At 42.9% G+C, this 19,729-nt stretch overlaps 1 protein-coding gene across 16 annotated transcripts in view; it reads left to right on the top strand.

The window, feature by feature from the left end:
* The window catches only part of LOC109877945 (mitogen-activated protein kinase 10), a 112,847-nt gene that overhangs the window by 72,462 nt on the left and 20,656 nt on the right, over positions 1-19,729 (top strand). For 12 of the 16 annotated variants that reach the window (XM_031803008.1, XM_031803003.1, XM_020470186.2 and 9 more), the window contains 2 exons: positions 6,345-6,527; positions 17,334-17,458. In XM_031803008.1, the coding sequence (XP_031658868.1) occupies positions 6,345-6,527; positions 17,334-17,458 (308 nt within the window). Of the gene's footprint in view, positions 1-3,928; positions 4,001-6,344; positions 6,528-17,333; positions 17,459-19,729 lie in introns of all 16 variants that reach the window. The other 4 variants (XM_031803004.1, XM_020470187.2, XM_031803010.1 and 1 more) reach the window with 2 other exon arrangements.

Below are 19,729 nucleotides of genomic sequence, written 5' to 3'. Positions count from 1 at the left end.
CCGATAATTAGCAATAATTAGCATTCTAGCTTTGAGGGTGTGTGTGTGTGTGTATGTGTATGTGTATGTGCGTGCGTGCGTGCATCTATCAGGGTGTATGCCAGGACAAAACAAGGATATTTGGTGGCTCTTAGACAATCAGTCATAAGTAATAATCATAGTATTAATTTATTCACCAACAGTGAATTGAGTTGAGCCCCTTCAGAAACCTGTATTCATGCTGCAATCCAGAATGCACTATAAGGGCCAATATGTCTTCATCCTAACATGATAGTCAATGCCAATCAAGACGCCAGCAGAGTGGAATCTGGAAGTTACAAGAACCTACAGTCCTCTTCTGCATGATTTGTGCTTTAAGAAAAGCCCTGCAAGGACAGTGTGGCGTTACTCACATACTCTTGCTAGATCAGTGGTCACCAACCTCTTCTGAGTCAAGATCACTTTCACAGTCAAAAAGCAAGATCTATTGCTCAGACTTTTTTTTACATGATTACATTTTGTAACATGAACCTAATAAAAACAGCTCTTTAGGAATGAGGTTTGTGCAATAGGCCGAATATATTATCATAGCATATTGGTTATATGCCTGGCCTGCCAATATTGTTTCCCCCGACAATAATATATTTCAAAACTAAAGCTATGATAGCAAAATAGATCAGTTGGTGTAGCAATTGCGAGGCACAGCTGAGCATAAACTGGAACAAAAATTTTTAAAAACGAGCTCAAATCATGACGTCAGTGGTCTTCAGGTCAAGAAAGTCTGCGCTTCAGAAAGATGAATTTCTGACTTTGAATTCCGAGTTGGATGATCGTTCGAAAACATAATTCCCAGTTCCCAGTTGTCTTAAACGCTCTGAAGGCAGATGTCGGGGAGATTTCCCAGTTCCCAGTTGTTTTGAACACGGCATTAGTCTCAGCAAAGGGAGAGAGAGAGCAGCAGAGGGTCCACCTCTCACGGTCCCTGTTCTCTCCTTCCTTTCCTCTGTTGAGACTGACCAGACAGAGGGGACACCGTCTTCCACCTGGAGAAACTCGAGTTGCACCGCATCTGCCTCATGCAAAAATTCATGTTGTTCCTATGACCAGAGAAAGTAAAATATTCATCGATATTAAAATAGACAAGACGAGCTGCTAATAATAAAAATGCACGGCTATCGATACACTTTGCTACTCATTCATTGCAGCGCGAGCGGAAGTAGGGAGAATCATGTTTTATGTTTGTAATAATGATGAATGGGACTACTAGGGGGGCACTACTAGGGGGGCACTTGAACATTCGTAGTGTCATTCCAAAAAGTGATCAAATTCAACATCTACTCACAGACTCCAACCTTGACTTTCTCTGCCTCTCAGAGACATGGCTCCATAAACACTCTCCATGTGCAGCTTTGGTTGTGCCTGGCTACAATGTTTTCAGGAGAGACAGGATTGAGGGAAGAGGAGGGGGTGTGATGATTTACATTAAAGAACATATCCAATGTAAGCAAATTGAGTGGTCATGTGATAATGAACTAGAATGTATCGGCCTGAACTTTACACTGTCTCCCCAAATGTCTTTTACCCTCATTGGAATGTATAGGCCACCTTCCACCAAAAGTGTGTTTTTTGATCAGTTTAATACCATGCTTAGGGAATGTGATTTTGGGAAAGAGGTCATCTTAATGGGAGATTTTAACATTAATTATGAAGACAAGTGTTGTAGGAAAACCCTCAAACGGATCACTAATACCTTGACCTTACACAGCTAGTTAAAGGGCCAACCAGGGTGACTTGTTGCTCTAAAACACAGATTGATTTGGTGTTCAGTAATAAACCAGAGAGAGTGACTAAATCATTCAATATGGTTACTGGGCTGTCTGATCATAATCTGACACTTATAGCCAGAAAGCTGTCTAAGAGCAGGTTTAACCTCTCTACTGTTAGAAAGCAGGATCAACTCAGAATACCTAAGAGTGAATTAAATAATTTTGAAAAAGCAATTAAGGGAATAAACTGGAATGATCTCTTGTCCTATACAGACGTGGAAGCTGATAGTCAGGTTTTTCTATCCACAATCCAGACTACAATAAATGGCTTCCTAAAGAAAATCAAATCCAAACCTGGCCAAAAGAGCACTCTTCCTTGGCTAAATGGAGAAATCTGGAAATTGATGAAAGAACGAGATTATGCTCTAAAATTAGCCCTAAAATCTAAATTAGAGCATGACAGACGTAGGTTTACCATGTTGAGAAATAAGGTGATGAAAGAAATCAGACAGGCCAAGGCAAACTTTTTTATTAACATAATTGGTGAAGCAAAGGGAAATTCTAAATTGATATGGGAGAATCTAAAAAAGTTAACAGGGAAAGACCATAGTAACACTGCAAAAAGACTAGAAATCATGGTGAATAACAATCTTTCACAGGATGCAGTCGAAATAGCAATAGCCTTCAATTCCTACTTTATTGACTCTGTCAGGGTACTGACACAGAACCCCTCCACTTGTTTCTTGGGCTCAGTGCTAGTGAATGACACTCAACCTGTCTTCATCATAAGGGAGGTTTCTGAGTCAAAGGTGAACAAGGTGATTAGCTCACTAAAGAACTCTAAAGCCAAAGATGTGTTTGGGATGGACTCTACCTTTCTTAAAAACTACAAAGAGTCACTCATTGGCCCCATTACTAAGGTCACCAACACATCTATTGGTCTCGGTGTGTTTCCAAGGGTATGGAAGTCGACCATAATAACGGCCATCTTTAAATCAGGCGACCCTGCTGACGTGAGTAACTACAGGCCCATTAGTATACTACCTGTGGTGTCAAAGGTTGTTGAAAAGTGTGTAGCAGAACAACTGATTGCCCACCTCAACAACAGCCCCTTCACATTACACTCCATGCAGTTTGGCTTCAGAGCGAAACACTCCACAGAAACGGCCAACTGCTTTCTTCTGGAAAATGTGAAGTCCAAGATGGACAAAGGGGGTGCTGTTGGGGCTGTGTTTCTGGACCTAAGGAAGGCTTTTGATACTGTTAACCATGAGATTCTCATCACAAAATTGTCCAAGTTCAACTTTTCCCCTGATGCAATTATGTTTGTATATATACAAATTATATATATATATATATATAATTATAATATATATATATTTTTGTTTACGCTCGTCTGTTACTGTCACTTTGTCCTAGTGTTGTCTAATATCTTTTCACTTTTGTTTTGAATGTTCTTAATTGGAAAATGCTAAAATAAAATATATATATATAAAAAGAAACTGTGTTCACAGTGCTTAATAAAAACTTGTGAACTCACTCATAAAAACAGCAGCTCTTTGCTGTATTCTTTGACATTCTCTCTCTGGACATGGTTTTAAAAGTTATGAAGTTATGAAGTCTCAGGTAGGCTAGTATCAAACTTTGCTGTGGCCAGAGTCTTGGAACCTGTAGTTACAGTGATTTGAGCTATTGGATTGGCCAGCACAGTAGGCACACATTATTTAGCCACAGATCTCCCGGTCCACCAGGTAGGCAGAGTTGGTCTTTTAAGACAAATGAAATGGTCCCAAATGTGAACCCCTCGCCTACCCAGTTCGCAACGCTTCTGAATCAGGTGCATCTACCGCCAACAGCGCAAAACACAAATAAATAAATAAATGTATCATTGGCTTTTCTAAAGAAATATTTGGTGATCGACTAGGAATGTCTCGCGATCGACCGGTTGGTGACCACCGCTAGATAATAACTGACAAAGACAGCAGTGTTAAGTTTAAGAGCCATTGCTGTGGTAAACAAAACATAACATGTTTGCAATTACATGACAGACAGGACTCACAAAGACGTGGATTTTTTTTGCATGTCTGCGTGCAGTGTGTGGTTGATGGAGTTTGTGTGACATGTGTCATGTATGTACCTGCATGTATGCTGGGTGACTGGTATGGGACTCTGTCTGGCTGCAGTGGACATGTGGTCTGTGGGCTGCATCTTTGCAGAGGTGATAAGAGGAGCAGTGCTGTTCCCAGGCACCGACCGTATCCTTGCCTCCTTGTCTCCTTCTGGTACTGTCATCAACACTATACTGTACACTGCAAGAAGAACCAAATACTGTATAGGATTAAATGGCTAGCGTCATACATGGCCCTTAAAGCAGTTCTATATAGCACATTTTGAGAGGTATCCTTGCCTCCTTCTGTAGACTGTAACTCGAATCAATACATCAACACATTGGCTGTGCTACTAGTTTACCACAGCTAACTAGCTAGTGATTTCACATTAGCTACACGTACATACTTCTGGCCTTCTTCTAGCCTATACAATATATCAGGTCTGTCATCGAGATGAGCAGTTTGAACACCATCATAAAATCTGAACATTTAGAAAATAGCCTAAATTCATGATGAGGGATACTCATGTATAAAAAACAATACTTTATTTTTAATTCAACACAAATTAACATATTTATCTATCTGGAACTTTTATGGAACAATTTTTTTAATCAAATTAGACAGCTTAACATCCATGTAGAATCATTTTAAGGAATGAAAGCCAAGGCTCCTCTCACTGCATTGTGTAGATTGGACTCCCTTTCCTACATTGTGTAAATGTGATTGCCAAAGTATGATGTAGACAAAGAGGAAATGAAAGCGGCGTTCCAGCAGGATGAGGTCATGTGTTTCTGTTTGTCCTGGCTTGCTGGCACTCTCTTTGAACTGGCACCCACCTGTGGGAGATGGAGAGAAAAAAGACATAGACCCCCTCAGCCTGGCCACCCTCACACACAAACACACACACCATCCGTTCCCCCTCTGTTCCTATCCCAAAATAGTGCTGATAATTCAAATCAAGTTTCAAGTTGATTTGCCATTTGTAATAAATTACATGGAAATCGAGCTCTCCCAATAAAAACAGCATTAAAAACAGCAATCTAACACAAAATCACACCAATTGGCATTTGGAACTTTGTACAGTACCAGTACAATAATCTGCATATTATAAAGCAATGGTTATAAATGAGAGAGAGAACTAGGAGCTGTTTCAATCTGCTATCTGCTAGTTTTAAAACCCACATTAAACACAAATGTGCTTGCAACGTATTTAACCCAGCATTAGGAAACAGTTTAAATCATTTAAAGGGCTAGGAAACCAAAGAGGAAATCATTCCCACCAGTGAAGTGTTGGCTCCGCTCACTAGCACTGTGACAATGTCCCAAATGGCATCCTATTCCCTATATTCTCACGCCTGCTCCCGCTTCCCCTCGGGCACTAGGCTGCCCTCCATTACGCACTCCTGACACCATCATTAGGCACATCTGCGCTCATTGGACTCACCTGGACTCCTTCACGTTGTTGATTGACCCCTCTATACATGTCTGTTCCTCAGTTTTGTTCCACGTGTCAGCGTTATTGTCGTAATGTCAATTTTGTTCCCCCCCCCGTCCAGACTCTGTTCTTGTAATGTTTGAAGTCCGTTTTCCATTAAATGTTCATTCTCTGTACCTGCTTCTCGTCTCCAGCGTGTGTCCTTACATATATAGGGGCCCTGGTCAAAAGTAATGCACTATATAGGGAATAGGCTGCCATTTGGAACCCCTTTAAGGCTATGGGAAATGGGGAGGGCTATAACGTAATAACAAAAGCTTTAGTATTAATAGGGTCTTTCTTATAGCAGACTAAAGCAGTGGAATTACCATTGCAGATGAGATGAGGAGAGGGGGGTGAAGTCTCTGACCAATAGTACATTCAGACAGGACTCTCTATACATTGTTCTGACACGTACATCTGGAGAGTTTTGCGTCAGTATAGATATTATACTGAGGTACTATACTAGTGTTTATTGTCGACAATGTAGATATTTTATTATCTATTTAATTTGTTTATTTGTCAGGGACCATGCACAACACATATTGCACAATTGGCAAACTCCATTCCATTGGAAATCCCTCCCTACAAGTTGACACCTTTTTGCAGTGATTCATAGGATTTACAAGGACTTGTTCGTTTGTGAACCCACTCACAGTCCATACCGCAACTGCACAATGTTGATCAACATCTGTTTGACTGTCAGAATAGGAAGAAATCTGTTTGTTTACTATGATTGAACTAATTAAATATGGAAGAGAGAACTTGTTTAAGAAATGGCAGATTTTAGAAAAGTTGTCTGTTACTGTTACACTTTGCTCATGTGCCTCCATTTAGTGATATGTCCCAATGTGGCTCTTACGCATCTGCTTGTAGGACTATTGTAGGCCTATGCAATTGTCCCCTTCAATTGGTTAGTGCTATATATTAAAGCCTATATGTTTTTTATTTGAGACAGCCAGAGTGCTGTCCTGTCCAGGTTTGTTGTGTGTTTTTCTTAACCCCACCCCCTATCAGATATCGACCAATGGAATAAAGTGATTGAGCAGCTGGGCACACCCTCACCAGAGTTTATGAAGAAGCTGCAGCCCACTGTCCGTAACTATGTAGAGAACAGACCCAAATACACAGGCCTCACCTTTCCCAAGCTCTTCCCCGACTGCCTCTTCCCTGCAGACTCAGAGCACAACAAACTCAAAGGTAAGTGAGACAATAAAGTATTCTATAGCCTAATAATTCTGGTATTTCTCATTCTATGCTTACAGCCCTTAGAGTATGTGTGTGGAGGTTGTGTAGTTTGAGGCAATGTGGCTCACGAGGTGCCAGCCTAATTGAAGTAATATAGCTTCACTTAAATTGGTTAGATGAATTCAGGCAAATCTCCTGCTTTTGATGTTATACCAATTGATTTTTAACATTTTTAATATTTTTTTTACAGAAATTAAATGAACTTTTCCCGCCTGCTTACATTTTTCATTTCAACGGGTAACTATCAACCACCCAAAGAGGTGGGATGATTACATTACTATTGTAGCAGGAGGCAAATGGTCTATATAAAAGCCATGTACACCTCAAAAACTGGAGACCACTCACTTTATTGTGCTTGAAACCAAAATGTCCTTATATGCAGATGATGGAACATTTTATTTTATTTAAAAATGATATCATTTTAATTTTAATATCAAGCACTGTGCACAATGTATAGGAATAGGCAGTTTATTAGGTACAACCATCTAGTACCGGGTCGGACCCCCCAGAACAGCCTGAGTTCTTTGAGGCATGGATTCTACAGTGTGTCGAAGACGTTCCACAGGAATGTTGGTTCATGTTGACGCAATTACATCATGCAGTTGCTGCAGATTGGACCACGGTACATTCATGCTGAAAACAGCCCGTTCGATGCTCTATGGTCAGCAACAATGTTTTGATCAGCAACAATGTTCAAATACACTGTGGCATTCAATTGTTGCTCACTTGGTATCAAGGGACCTAACGTGTTCCAGACAAACAGTCCCTAAACCACCGCCACCAGTCTATACCGTTGACACCAGGCAGGTTGGGTGGTCCATGGACTCATGCTGTTTATGCCAAATCCCGACACTGTCATCAGCATGATGCCACAGGAAATGGGACTCAGACCAGGCAATGTTTTTCCACTCCTCAATTGTCCAGTGTTGGTGATTGCATGCCCACTGGAGCCGCTTCTTCTTGTTTTTAAATTCTAGGAGTAGATCGACGAGTTTTGCATTCCGAGATGCAGTTCTGCACACCACTGTTGTACTGCGCTGTTATTTGTCTGTATGTGACCCGCTTGTTAGCTTGTACGATTCTTATCATTCTCCTTCGACCTCTCTAACCAACAAGATGTTTTTGCCCACCATCCGTCTTGCCCACCATCCACATCAAGATGTGTTTGCCCACCATTTTGTTTGTCGCACCATCCTCTTTAAACCCTATTTGCTGTTGTGTGTGAAAAGGCCAGGAGGAAGTTTCTGAGATACTGGATCCGGCGTGCCTGGCACTGACGATCATACCACGCTCAGTCGCTTAGGTCACTCGTTTTGCCCATTTTAACATTCAATCGAACATTAACTGAATGCCTTGATGCCTGTCTGCCTGCTTGATATCGCAAGCCACGGCCACATGACTCACTGTCTGTAGGAGCGATCCATTTTTGTGAACGGGGTGGTTTACCTAATAAACTGTCAACTGAGTGTATGTACAAATTATAATTACAATCAGTTACTGGCAGCAATTTCAACAGAATGGGGGAAAAAGTTAAGGGAAAGAAAAGAGAAACTGTTTGTTTGTAGACCTCATATTAAATCTCACAGATGGGAAACTATAGTTAAAATCAATGAAGCCATACCATTTTCATTTTGGTTGCCTTGACACACAGATTCCACTCTTTCTAGGAAGAGCAGTTTGATACTCCCATCCCTTGAAAACAACAGGTTTTTGGTTTTATTTATAAAACAACATTACACTCCATCTTCAGTTGAAGATATTGTAAAAATATCTGCCTACTAACAAGATGATGATGCATCAAAGAATCCCATTTGTGCCATTTTAGTGGTGTGGAGGATTTGATACAAATCTGTTATCGCCCCATAACTTTATTATTCCTTTTTTTTACATGAACATTTGTTTTGTTTGTAATTTTAACCCCCTTTTCTACCCAATTTTGTGATATCCAATTGCGATCCATTTACAATCGAGCCATGCGTCCTCCGAAACATGACCCGCCAAGCTGCGTTGCTCCTTAACACCCGCTCGCTTAACCTGGAAGCCAGCTGCACCAATGAGGAAACACTGTTCAACTGACAATTGAGGTCAGCTTGCACAAGGAGACGCTAGAGCCTGATGAGCCAAGGAAAACCATCCGGCCAAACCCTCCCCTAATCCCGGACGACACTGGGCCAATTGTGCGCCCCCCTATGGGTCTCCCGGTCACATCCGGATCAAACTCCAGGCTGTAGTGACACCACAACACTGTGATGCAGTGCCTAAGACCGCTGTGCCACTCGGGAGGCCCATAGTTGCTAACTTTTGGGTAAAAGTAAAACAGTGGTTACTCCCTGTTCTAAACAATTTTGTTATATCGCCACCAACAGTTATATTGGGTGACTTAAGGGATAGAAGCAACATGATATACCATCTCTTAATTCTGCTGGGGAAAGCTTTCCTTTTTTAAACTTCAAATAACTGTCAAACACTTTTATACATTAGGTGTCACGCCTTGGTCTTAGTGTTTTGTGTTTTCGTTATATATTTGGTCAGGCCAGGGTGTGACAGGGGTTTACGTGTTGTATTCGTATTGGGTTTTGTAGGCATTGGGATTGTGGTTGATTAGGGGTGTGTCGAGTGTAGGCTTGGCTGCCTGAGGCGGTTCTCGATCAGAGTCAGGTGATTCTTGTTGCCTCTGATTGGGAACCGTATTTAGGTAGCCTGAGTTTCGCTTTGTCTTTCGTGGGTGATTGTTCCTGTCTCTGTGTAGTGTTCACCAGATAGGCTGTAATAAGTTTCACGTTCCGTTTGTTGTTTTTGTATTTATTCGTTATTTCATGTACCGTCACTTTTTTCATTAAAAACATGAGTAACCACCACGCTGCATTTCGGTCCGACTCTCTCTCAACAAACGAAGAACGCCGTTACATTAGGATGATTAATTTCAAAGAAACTGGGAGGTCACAAGATTTTACTGATAAGTGGGACCACATAACACGTCATGAGAGATGGGCCTGATTTCATAGACAAAGGAAATGTGCTCCTGATCGACAGTTATATTATATATAATATTATAATTATATATAATATTATAATTATATTATATATAATATTATTATTTTTGTATTATATATTTTTTTTGTGGTGTTTTTATTTTATGCGCTTTTGTAGTTAGAGTAATTGCTTGTTTGTTTTTGTGTGTCAACCACATTGAGGTTTTGGGATGAAGAGGATGGGGTGTTCTTGGGTAGACGTGGAGGGTAGTCTGGTGGTCATGTCAATGGTATTACATACCAATGATTGAAAACAATTATAAAAAATATATTATATAAAAAATACTTCTACATTTTTTAACATTTTAAATAATACAAATAATTCCTAATGTAATTCCTACGTTAGGCTACCAGAGAATATCCTAGAAGGATATATCAAAGGAAGACAGATTCCCTAAATACAGTATAATTAAATCTGCTGCTCTGGTGTGTTGTTGTTGCCTTGTGCTGCTGCTAATGTTGTATGTTTGGGAAGGAAATTCACAGGAATCACTCTATATTCCTCCTGCTGCCTGCCTGATCTCTGCAGATACATGGCACAGGAAAGGGGCGATAAGAGGAATCACCCACTGAGTCATAGAGGCTGTAATGGACACTGTCACAGCCAGAGACACAGTAGAGATGTAAGGAAGCGTAAGAGTTAGAGCGATTGTATTTGAGAGGGAGTGTGTTAGACACTGTTTTAGAGCTACTGTGTTACACCAACTGTGTTACAAAAATTATGGTAAACATTTTTTACACTACTTAGCCCAGCTGGCCTGGTTACGCATCCACCATAGACAAAATTAAAATAACATATCTGAGCCAGCACATTACGGTTCAGGTCAGCATGAAAGTGTGAAAAGAGCATTGTGTACATAGCGGTCAGTGGAGGCTGGAACTCCCAAAAATGGCTGAATTTACCAAGTAGCTCCAAGTCTGGGAATGAGTTTATTACAGAGAATTAAATCATGTTAGTTAGGGAACCAATAAACCTACTGAAGCCGTTCATGTTTGAGCCAATCGTGCCCCAGAACAAATACTTAATTCTCGTAGTAGTAACAACACAGATATGCCGCCTGAAACACCTCAGCTAGAGGGTCTGCGTAACCAAACACAAACAGGTGTGAGTGGGGATGCTGCCAGATAATGGCTAGAGTAGAAGTGTGTGTGTTGTGCTGTATCCCCACCATTTCTCTACAAAATCCCAACGGAAGGTGGCTGTATTACATCCAGTCAGAGGTTCTGGATGGCTGTCTGGATGGCAATGTATTTATTGGACGTGTCACTAATTCTTATGAAGGACTTCCTCGCAGAAGAGGTTACTCAACCAGTCAGCAGCCGATATGCCAGTTAAATGTCAGGAAAATAACCTCACACTCAACGTCAACAAAACTAAGGAGATGATTGTGGACTTCAGGAAACAGCAGAGGGAACACCCCCCTATCCACATCGATGGAACAGTAGTGGAGAGGGTAGCAAGTTTTAAGTTCCTCGGCATACACATCACAGACAAACTGAATTGGTCCACTCACACAGACAGCATCGTGAAGAAGGCGCAGCAGCGCCTCTTCAACCTCAGGAGGCTGAAGAAATTCGGCTTGTCACCAAAAGCACTCACAAACTTCTACAGATGCACAATCAAGAGCATCCTGGCGGGCTGTATCACCGCCTGGTCCGGCAACTGCTCCGCCCACAACCGTAAGGCTCTCCAGAGGGTAGTGAGGTCTGCACAACGCATCACCGGGGGCAAACTACCTGCCCTCCAGGACACCTACACCACCCGATGTTACAGGAAGGCCATAAAGATCATCAAGGACATCAACCACCCGAGCCACTGCCTGTTCACCCCGCTATCATCCAGAAGGCGAGGTCAGTACAGGTGCATCAAATCTGGGACCGAGAGACTGAAAAACAGCTTCTATCTCAAGGCCATCAGACTGTTAAACAGCCACCACTAACATTGAGTGGCTGCTGCCAACACACTGACTCAACTCCAGCCACTTTAATAATGAGAATTGATGGGAAATGATGTAAATATATCACTAGCCACTTTAAACAATGCTACCTTATATAATGTTACTTACCCTACATTATTCATCTCATATGCATACGTATATACTGTGCTCTATATCATCGACTGCATCCTTATGTAATACATGTATCACTAGCCACTTTAACTATGCCACTTTGTTTACATACTCATCTCATATGCATATACTGTACTCGATACCATCTACTGTATCTTGCCTATGCTGCTCTGTACCATCACTCATTCATATATCCTTATGTACATATTCTTTATCCCCTTACACTGTGTATAAGACAGTTGTTTTGTTAGTTAGATTACTTGTTGGTTATTACTGCATTGTCGGAACTAGAAGCACAAGCATTTCGCTACACTCGCATTAACATCTGCTAACCATGTGTATGTGACAAATAAAATTTGATTTGATTTTAAATAATTGGTGAAACGTTGCTTGGTTATAAATTGTTTAAGGTTAATATCAGTATCGGATAGGTGCTCTTTATATACAATCAGTATCCTATAATGATGTTTATCCCCAGTGCTGTTCAGCGCAATGGAATGACATTTACCTTTTAGATTAGACGACCGGAGTTCGAATTGCAGACAGCATCATGATTCATGAAATCTCATTCTAACCAATAATGGGGCGTGCTCCATTACACATTGTGATTTAGTTTCGGTATTTCTAATGATTTTGTTTGCAGAGCATACAGGCTAGCAGTTTATTGCCAGTTCACCCTATGGGCACAAGGGATAATTGGATGAGGTGAGAGAGAATACAGAAGACGGCACGCAGTATACAGTAGATGGCACCCTATGTCCGGAATACAGTAGACGGCACCCTATGTCCGGATAACGTGTGCATGCCCAAATATGCTCAGGACATCCGGTCAGGACATCCTGGCGGGAAGTTATCATGTGCTCTAGGGCGTGCCCAAATATGGGCATCCTGTCAGGGCATCCTGGCGGGAAGTAATCACTTGGTTATGCCCATATAAGTGCAACCTGTTCCTGTTGTCACATGTTAGAGTGTGTTAATTTATGCATATATTGCATCTATTCCTTTGAAGTTGTCATGATGATTGATGTGTAGGGACCTCGTTGAACTGGGGGGGGGGGGGTTGAATCATTTCAAAGAGGATGGCCCCACACCCCCTATTTTATTGCCCTTAGGGCTGTTGTCTATGAAGCAGGAATGCATTATAAATAAGACCCAGAACAATAGAACCCAAATACCGCCTGCAACGTCGCTGAAAGATCAAGTGATGATGTCTAATGTACAGCAATGGGGTTATCAGTTTGATTACCATGCCTGTAGAGTGAAACTCTATACCGTAGCCGAAGGAGAAGAAAATACAGACCAGACTTGAAGACTGGCAGGTTTTTCGCAAGGTGGTGTGTCCCAAACTGAGAGTTATCACAAAGGGCTTTAGCGTGTTCACGGGGTACCAGACCCGTTGGGAAAGTGCCCCTGACTCCTCAAATCAAATCAAATCAAATCAAATCAAATTTATTTATATAGCCCTTCGTACATCAGCTGATATCTCAAAGTGCTGTACAGAAACCCAGCCTAAAACCCCAAACAGCAAGCAATGCAGGTGGAGAAGCACAGTGGCTAGGAAAAACTCCCTAGAAAGGCCAATACCTAGGAAGAAACCTAGAGAGGAACCAGGCTATGTGGGGTGGCCAGTCCTCTTCTGGCTGTGCCGGGTGGAGATTATAACAGAACATGGTCAAGATGTTCAATGTTCATAAATGACCAGCATGGTCGAATAATAATAAGGCAGAACAGTTGAAACTAGAGCAGCAGCACAGTCAGGTGGAAGTTGAAACTGGAGCAGCAGCATGGCCAGGTAGACTGGGGACAGCAAGGAGTCATCATGTCAGGTAGTCCTGGGGCATGGTCCTAGGGCTCAGGTCAGTTGAAACTGGAACAGCAGCATGGCCAGGTGGACTGGGGACAGCAAGGAGTCATCATGTCAGGTAGTCCTGGGGCATGGTCCTAGGGCTCAGGTCCTCCGAGAGAGAGAAAGAAAGAGAGAAGGAGAGAATTAGAGAACGCACACTTAGATTCACACAGGACACCGAATAGGACAGGAGAAGTACTCCAGATATAACAAACTGACCCCAGCCCCCCGACACATAAACTACTGCAGCATAAATACTGGAGGCTGAGACAGGAGGGGTCAGGAGACACTGTGGCCCCATCCGAGGACACCCCCGGACAGGGCCAAACAGGAAGGATATAACCCCACCCACTTTGCCAAAGCACAGCCCCCACACCACTAGAGGGATATCTTCAACCACCAACTTACCATCCTGAGACAAGGCTGAGTATAGCCCACAAAGATCTCCGCCACGGCACAACCCAAGGGGGGGGGGGCGCCAACCCAGACAGGATGACCACAACAGTGAATCAACCTCAGAGAGAGTATTTCACAGGGTGAAAATACAAAGAAAGATTGGACTTCCATGTGGGTGTGTGGAGATCTATATCAGCAACGAGGAAGTCCGCAACCAAAATATTTGGTTATTAGTTTTTTTTATTCCTTTTAAAAGTTGGGAACTAATAGAATTGAAAATGTTAGTTGATGGACGCTCTTTGTACAGAGCCAACAGCGGCAGAGCATTGTTGGGCTAAGGGAGTGCATAATATATACGAATCCTGAGGATTTAGATTCAAAGGAATCCCAAGAAGGGACATCCTCAGAAGGGTCAGCCCCCGAAGAAAACTAAGTATGTGGCTGCGTTAACCACGCCCTGATACCAAAGAACTGGTTCAACAATAAAAGGAGTGCCCATAAATCCTCCGGTTCTTCATTTCAGCATATACCATGGATATTCATACAACATACCACGACTCCGATACATCATGGGTGCCAGACCCTAAGGACTCTATGCCTCGCAGCACACCATTCTACTCCCCCCTGGCAAGACCCCCGACACACCCTACATGTACACAGCCTGAGGATGTGTTTGATGGGGTGGTCACTACTATTTTTGTGGACACCATCAAGGCCTCTGTAGCCACACTTTTAGATGTGGTGATTGGAGAGTATTGAAGAGAAAAATGCATAGGTTGTGAGATCAATCACCCCAGCCAGCGCCGTCATCCGTGCACAATTGGCCATTGGGAGGCTGGCCATTGTGCATCGCCCCACGGACCTCCCAGTCGTGGCGGTCTGCGACAGAGCCTGGGCATGAACCCAAAGTCTCTGGTGGCACAGCTAGCGCTGTACTAGGGAGGGTTTGGCCGGTAGGGATATCCTTGTCTCATCGTGCACCAGCGACTCCTGTGGCGGGCCGGGCGCAGTGCACACTAACCAAGGTCGCCAGGTGTTTCCTCCAACACATTGGTGCGGCTGGCTTCCGGGTTGGATGCTCGCTGTGTTAAAGAAGCAGTGCGGCTTGGTTGGGTTGTGTTGCAGAGGATGCATAACTTTCGACCTTCGTCTCTCCCGAGCCCGTACGGGAGTTGTAGCGATGAGACAAGATAGTAACTACTAATAATTGGATACTACGAAATAGGGGGTAAAAAATTTTTAAAATAAAGGAATGGTAACTACACTGGGCAGCTACTTGGCAGAATCAAAGTAGACTATAATATATGCCATTTAGCAGAGGCCTGTATCCAAAGCGAACTGGGTACAGATCATAGTCCTTGCATCTATAGCTCTGTCTATGAATTTGAAAGTGGTTTCATTTCTCCAGCCCCATCCCTCAGCTTTTTACCGAAAGAGGAGCAGGGAGACACTGTGTAATTGTTTCTACTGCTGATTGCCATTTAAGAAGTTAAGATGCAGATTAAATAGATACCAAAATATGTTACATATACTATAAAATGTGCCATTACTCAGACAGCATCCAGCACAGCAAACAATCAATCACTCAAATGTATTTTGTAAAAGCCCTTTTTACATCAAAATCATAAATGTCAATTGGCTTTTCATAGCTGAGTATTCACAGGTTGAGAGAGAGAACCGAAACAGCAGAACTGGGACAAGGTAGCACATCCGTTGATGTGGAAAAACAATTCCATTCCGATGTGTATTTTTGAATTCGCTCTGAGTTCTGGTCTTCACTGATCTCACTCTCCGTCAGCTCCATCTGTGGCCGATAGGGGCAGGACTCGGTTGTATACTGATGGTTGTGAGCGCAATCCTTCTGGGCTCCAAGCTCTTCAGTGATGGTGGACCTCTTCTCCACTGCAGCAGAGGAATACTCTGGCACCTAGGGGTCAGTTTGGCATGCTGTACTAACCTGCACAGTCTCCTCCAGGATGAAAACATTTTCAGGGAAGAAGATGTCATCCTAAGACAACTCAACCCAAATATATCAGTTGGCATTAACAAGCTTCCTGTCTTGTATGCTTTGTCACCACACACACACACACACACACACACACACACACAGCAAATACAGGGACATTTATTTTCAGTCTAGCTAAATGAGGAGGAGCTAACAAAACATTACAAAAACAAATCTGTCAACAAAATGTATTACAGTACTAGACAATCTGAGGTGGAAGCTACATTAGCTACAGTAACTACCTAATAACTTGCAATATTAGTTGCAGTTGAGTTGCTTGCTAACGTTATTTGCTGGGGGGTGTTACACAAAACACTTCAGACGCAATTAGCTAGTTACCTTCAACTAGAGTTGCAACAAAGTTGTCCAGTGTCTAACGCTAGCCTAGTCAACAACAGTCATGACCGGTTAACATTAACGTTACCTCAGGCTCCGTTGCATTGACTCGCATTGACTCCTCCATTCAGTCACTTTTGCTTGACTCCAAAGTCAGCGATGTTGATGATGGTCTGTCGGTAACCACTGTACCATAACCCTCAAAATGTCAAATGGAGGCGCAAGCAGAGGGCTTCAACGTAGGCCTATGACTCCTTTCCAATTGGAAACTCCCGGTTGCTACATCGAAAGTGCCCTTCATCGCGAAGTCTGCCTCCGCAAAGTGCTGTCTGCAGATCCTTCTAGCTCAAGCTGGCACGTCCTTCCTCTTCAGGACATGGAGCCACTTCTTCAAAAGTTGTGGGTCCTTGGGCAGGATGGTAATTTACCAAGGGATTTTTTTGTTGCCAATTCATACAGCCTGGCGCTATACAGTTCATGTTTGAATTACTACTTGTTGTTGCCATCTTCGTTGTCTGCACCTAACCTTACTCTCTTCGATTGACTCTCCGCGCGAAGACTCAATACCACAGACAATTTGCTGATTCCTGCCAGTGACGCACTGGCGTCAGTCGTTATTATGGCAATTAAAAAAGGGCGCTGACCATAGCACAAATAAACCTTGTTGACGATCAAAATACTGAATATAGAGATGTTTTTTATGTTAAATGCGCGTTTAGTATTAGTGGATTGAATACATCTCTGCTTAGATTTACTTCCTAAAGTGTTTCCATTCCCCTTTAAGCCTTGACTGTGGTGCTATGGAAACAGAGGGAGAATCTTAAAGGCACTGTAAACTATTGTCTCACACCTTGGCTGTGTCTGAAATGGCACCCTATTCCCTATATCGCATACCTCTTTTGATCAGAGCCCTATTCGAATTTAGTGCACTACATAGTATAAGGTGCCATTTCAGATGCAGACTGTTTGATACAGTGTGTTATTGCTGATTGATTTTCTTCCTCTCTCATGTCCTTTCCCTTGACTCCGAACCCTGTATGGAACCTGAATCTGCTTCTATTTCTGTCTCCACAGCTAGCCAGGCCAGAGATCTGTTGTCTAAGATGTTGATTATTGATCCAGCCAAGCGGATACAAGTGGACGAAGCCTTACAGCACCCCTACATCAACGTTTGGTACGACCCAGCCGAGGTGGAGGCGGTGAGTAGGAAAAGCAATGAAGGAATTAGAATGACGTCATTCTATGTGGATGAGTCCCAGCTAGCACATACAGTACCAGTCAAAAGTTTGGACACACCTACTCATTCCAGGATCTTTCATTATTTTTACTATTTTCTACAAAACTATGAAATACCACACATCATGTAGTAACCACAAAAGTGTTAAACAAATCTAAATATATTTTAGATTTTAGATTCTTCAAAGTAGCCACCCTTTGCCTTGATTAAATAAAGGTTTTAAGGAAGTTATTCAATTAATAAAATTGAACAGGAAAATAATCAATTAACCAGAGTAAATCATTCTCAGAACATCCCTGCAACCTAAAAATAAACGTTCCCAGGAAGTCAAAATGTTCACTTCTGTTTTCAGAACATAAAAAAAAAAATCTGTTTTACCTGTCAGTTAAGGTATGGCTTTGTTCCCATAACCAATGTGAAACCAAAAACATACATTCCCACATTCCCAAGGCACCAAATGTGCTAGCTGGGTAGCCAGGATGAGAGTGGCAGCCTTATAGATTATTATATATTTTTTTATTTAACCTTCATTTAACTAGGCAAGTCAGTTAAGAGCAAATTCTTATTTACAATGATGGCCTACCCCGGGCCAAACCCTAACCCGGACAATGCTGGGCCAATTGTGCGCCGCCCTATGGGACTCCCAATCACGGCCTGTTGTGATACAGCCTGGAATCAAACCAAGGTCTGTAGTGATACCTCTAGCACTGACATGCAGTGCCTTAGACCGCTGCGCCACTCGGGAGCCCAAGATTAGTAGCCCTTGCTCAATCCTATAGCTCAGTGCCTATTTAGTTAAGCCTGTTTCCATTTGCCTTGTTTGTATTAGAGCTGCTCAAAAAAATAAAGGGAACACTGAAACAACACAATGTAACTCCAAGTCAATCACACTTCTGTGAAATCAAACTGTCCACTTAGGAAGCAACACTGATTTAAAATATTTTCTAATGCTGTTGTTCAAATGGAATAGACAACAGGTGGAAATTATAGGCAATTAGCAAGACACCCCCAATAAAGGAGTGGTTCTGCAGGTGGTGACCACAGACCACTTCTCAGTTCCTATGCTTCCTGGCTGATGTTTTGGTCACTTTTGAATGCTGGTGGTGCTTTTCACTCTAGTGGTAGCATGAGACAGAGTCTACAACCCACATAAGTGGCTCAGGTAGTGCAACTCATCCAGGATGGCACATCAATGCGAGCTGTGGCAAGAAGGTTTGCTGTGTCTGTCAGCGTAGTGTCCAGAGCATGGAGGCGCTACCAGGAGACAGGCCAGTACATCAGGAGATGTGGAGGAGGCCGTAGGAGGGCAACAACCCAGCAGCAGGACCGCTACCTCCGCCTTTGTGCAAGGAGTAGCAGGAGGAGCACTGCCAGAGCCCTCCAAAATGACCTCCAGCAGGCCACAAATGTGCATGTGTCTGCTCAAACGGTCAGAAACAGACTCCATGAGGGTGGTATGAGGACCCGACGTCCACAGGTGGGGTTTGACCGGTTTGGCGGTGGGTCAGTCATGGTGTGGGTTGGCATTTCTTTGGGGGGCCGCACAGCCCTCCATGTGCTCGCCAGAGGTAGCCTGACTGCCATTAGGTACCGAGATGAGATCCTCAGACCCCTTGTGAGACCATATGCTGGTGCGGTTGGCCCTGGGTTCCTCCTAATACAAGACAATGCTAGACCTCATGTGGCTGGAGTGTGTCAGCAGTTCCTGCAAGAGGAAGGCATTGATGCTATGGACTGGCCCGCCCGTTTCCCAGACCTGAATCCAATTGAGCACATCATGACTCGCTCCATCCACCAACGCCACGTTGCACCACAGACTGTCCAGGAGTTGGCGGATGCTTTAGTCCAGGTCTGGGAGGAGATCCCTCAGGAGACCATCCGCCACCTCATCAGGAGCATGCCCAGGCGTTGTAGGGAGGTCATACAGGCACGTGGAGGCCACACACACTACAGAGCCTCATTTTGACTTGTTTTAAGGACATTACATCAAAGTTGGATTAGCCTGTAGTGTGGTTTTCCACTTTAATTTTGAGTGTGACTCCAAATCCAGACCTCCATGGGTTGATAAATTTGATTTCCATTGATCATTTTTGTGTGATTTTGTTGTCAGCACATTCAACTATGTAAAGAAAAAGTGTTAAATAAGAATATTTCATTCATTTAGATCTAGGATGTGTTATTTAGTGTTCCCTTTATTTTTTTGAGCAGTGTATATAATGTAGGTAAATGGACA

This window comes from Oncorhynchus kisutch, linkage group LG23 (assembly GCF_002021735.2).
Source record: "Oncorhynchus kisutch isolate 150728-3 linkage group LG23, Okis_V2, whole genome shotgun sequence".
In the NCBI taxonomy this organism is placed as follows: domain Eukaryota; kingdom Metazoa; phylum Chordata; class Actinopteri; order Salmoniformes; family Salmonidae; genus Oncorhynchus; species Oncorhynchus kisutch.
This window is presented reverse-complemented; position numbering and strand designations above follow the sequence as displayed.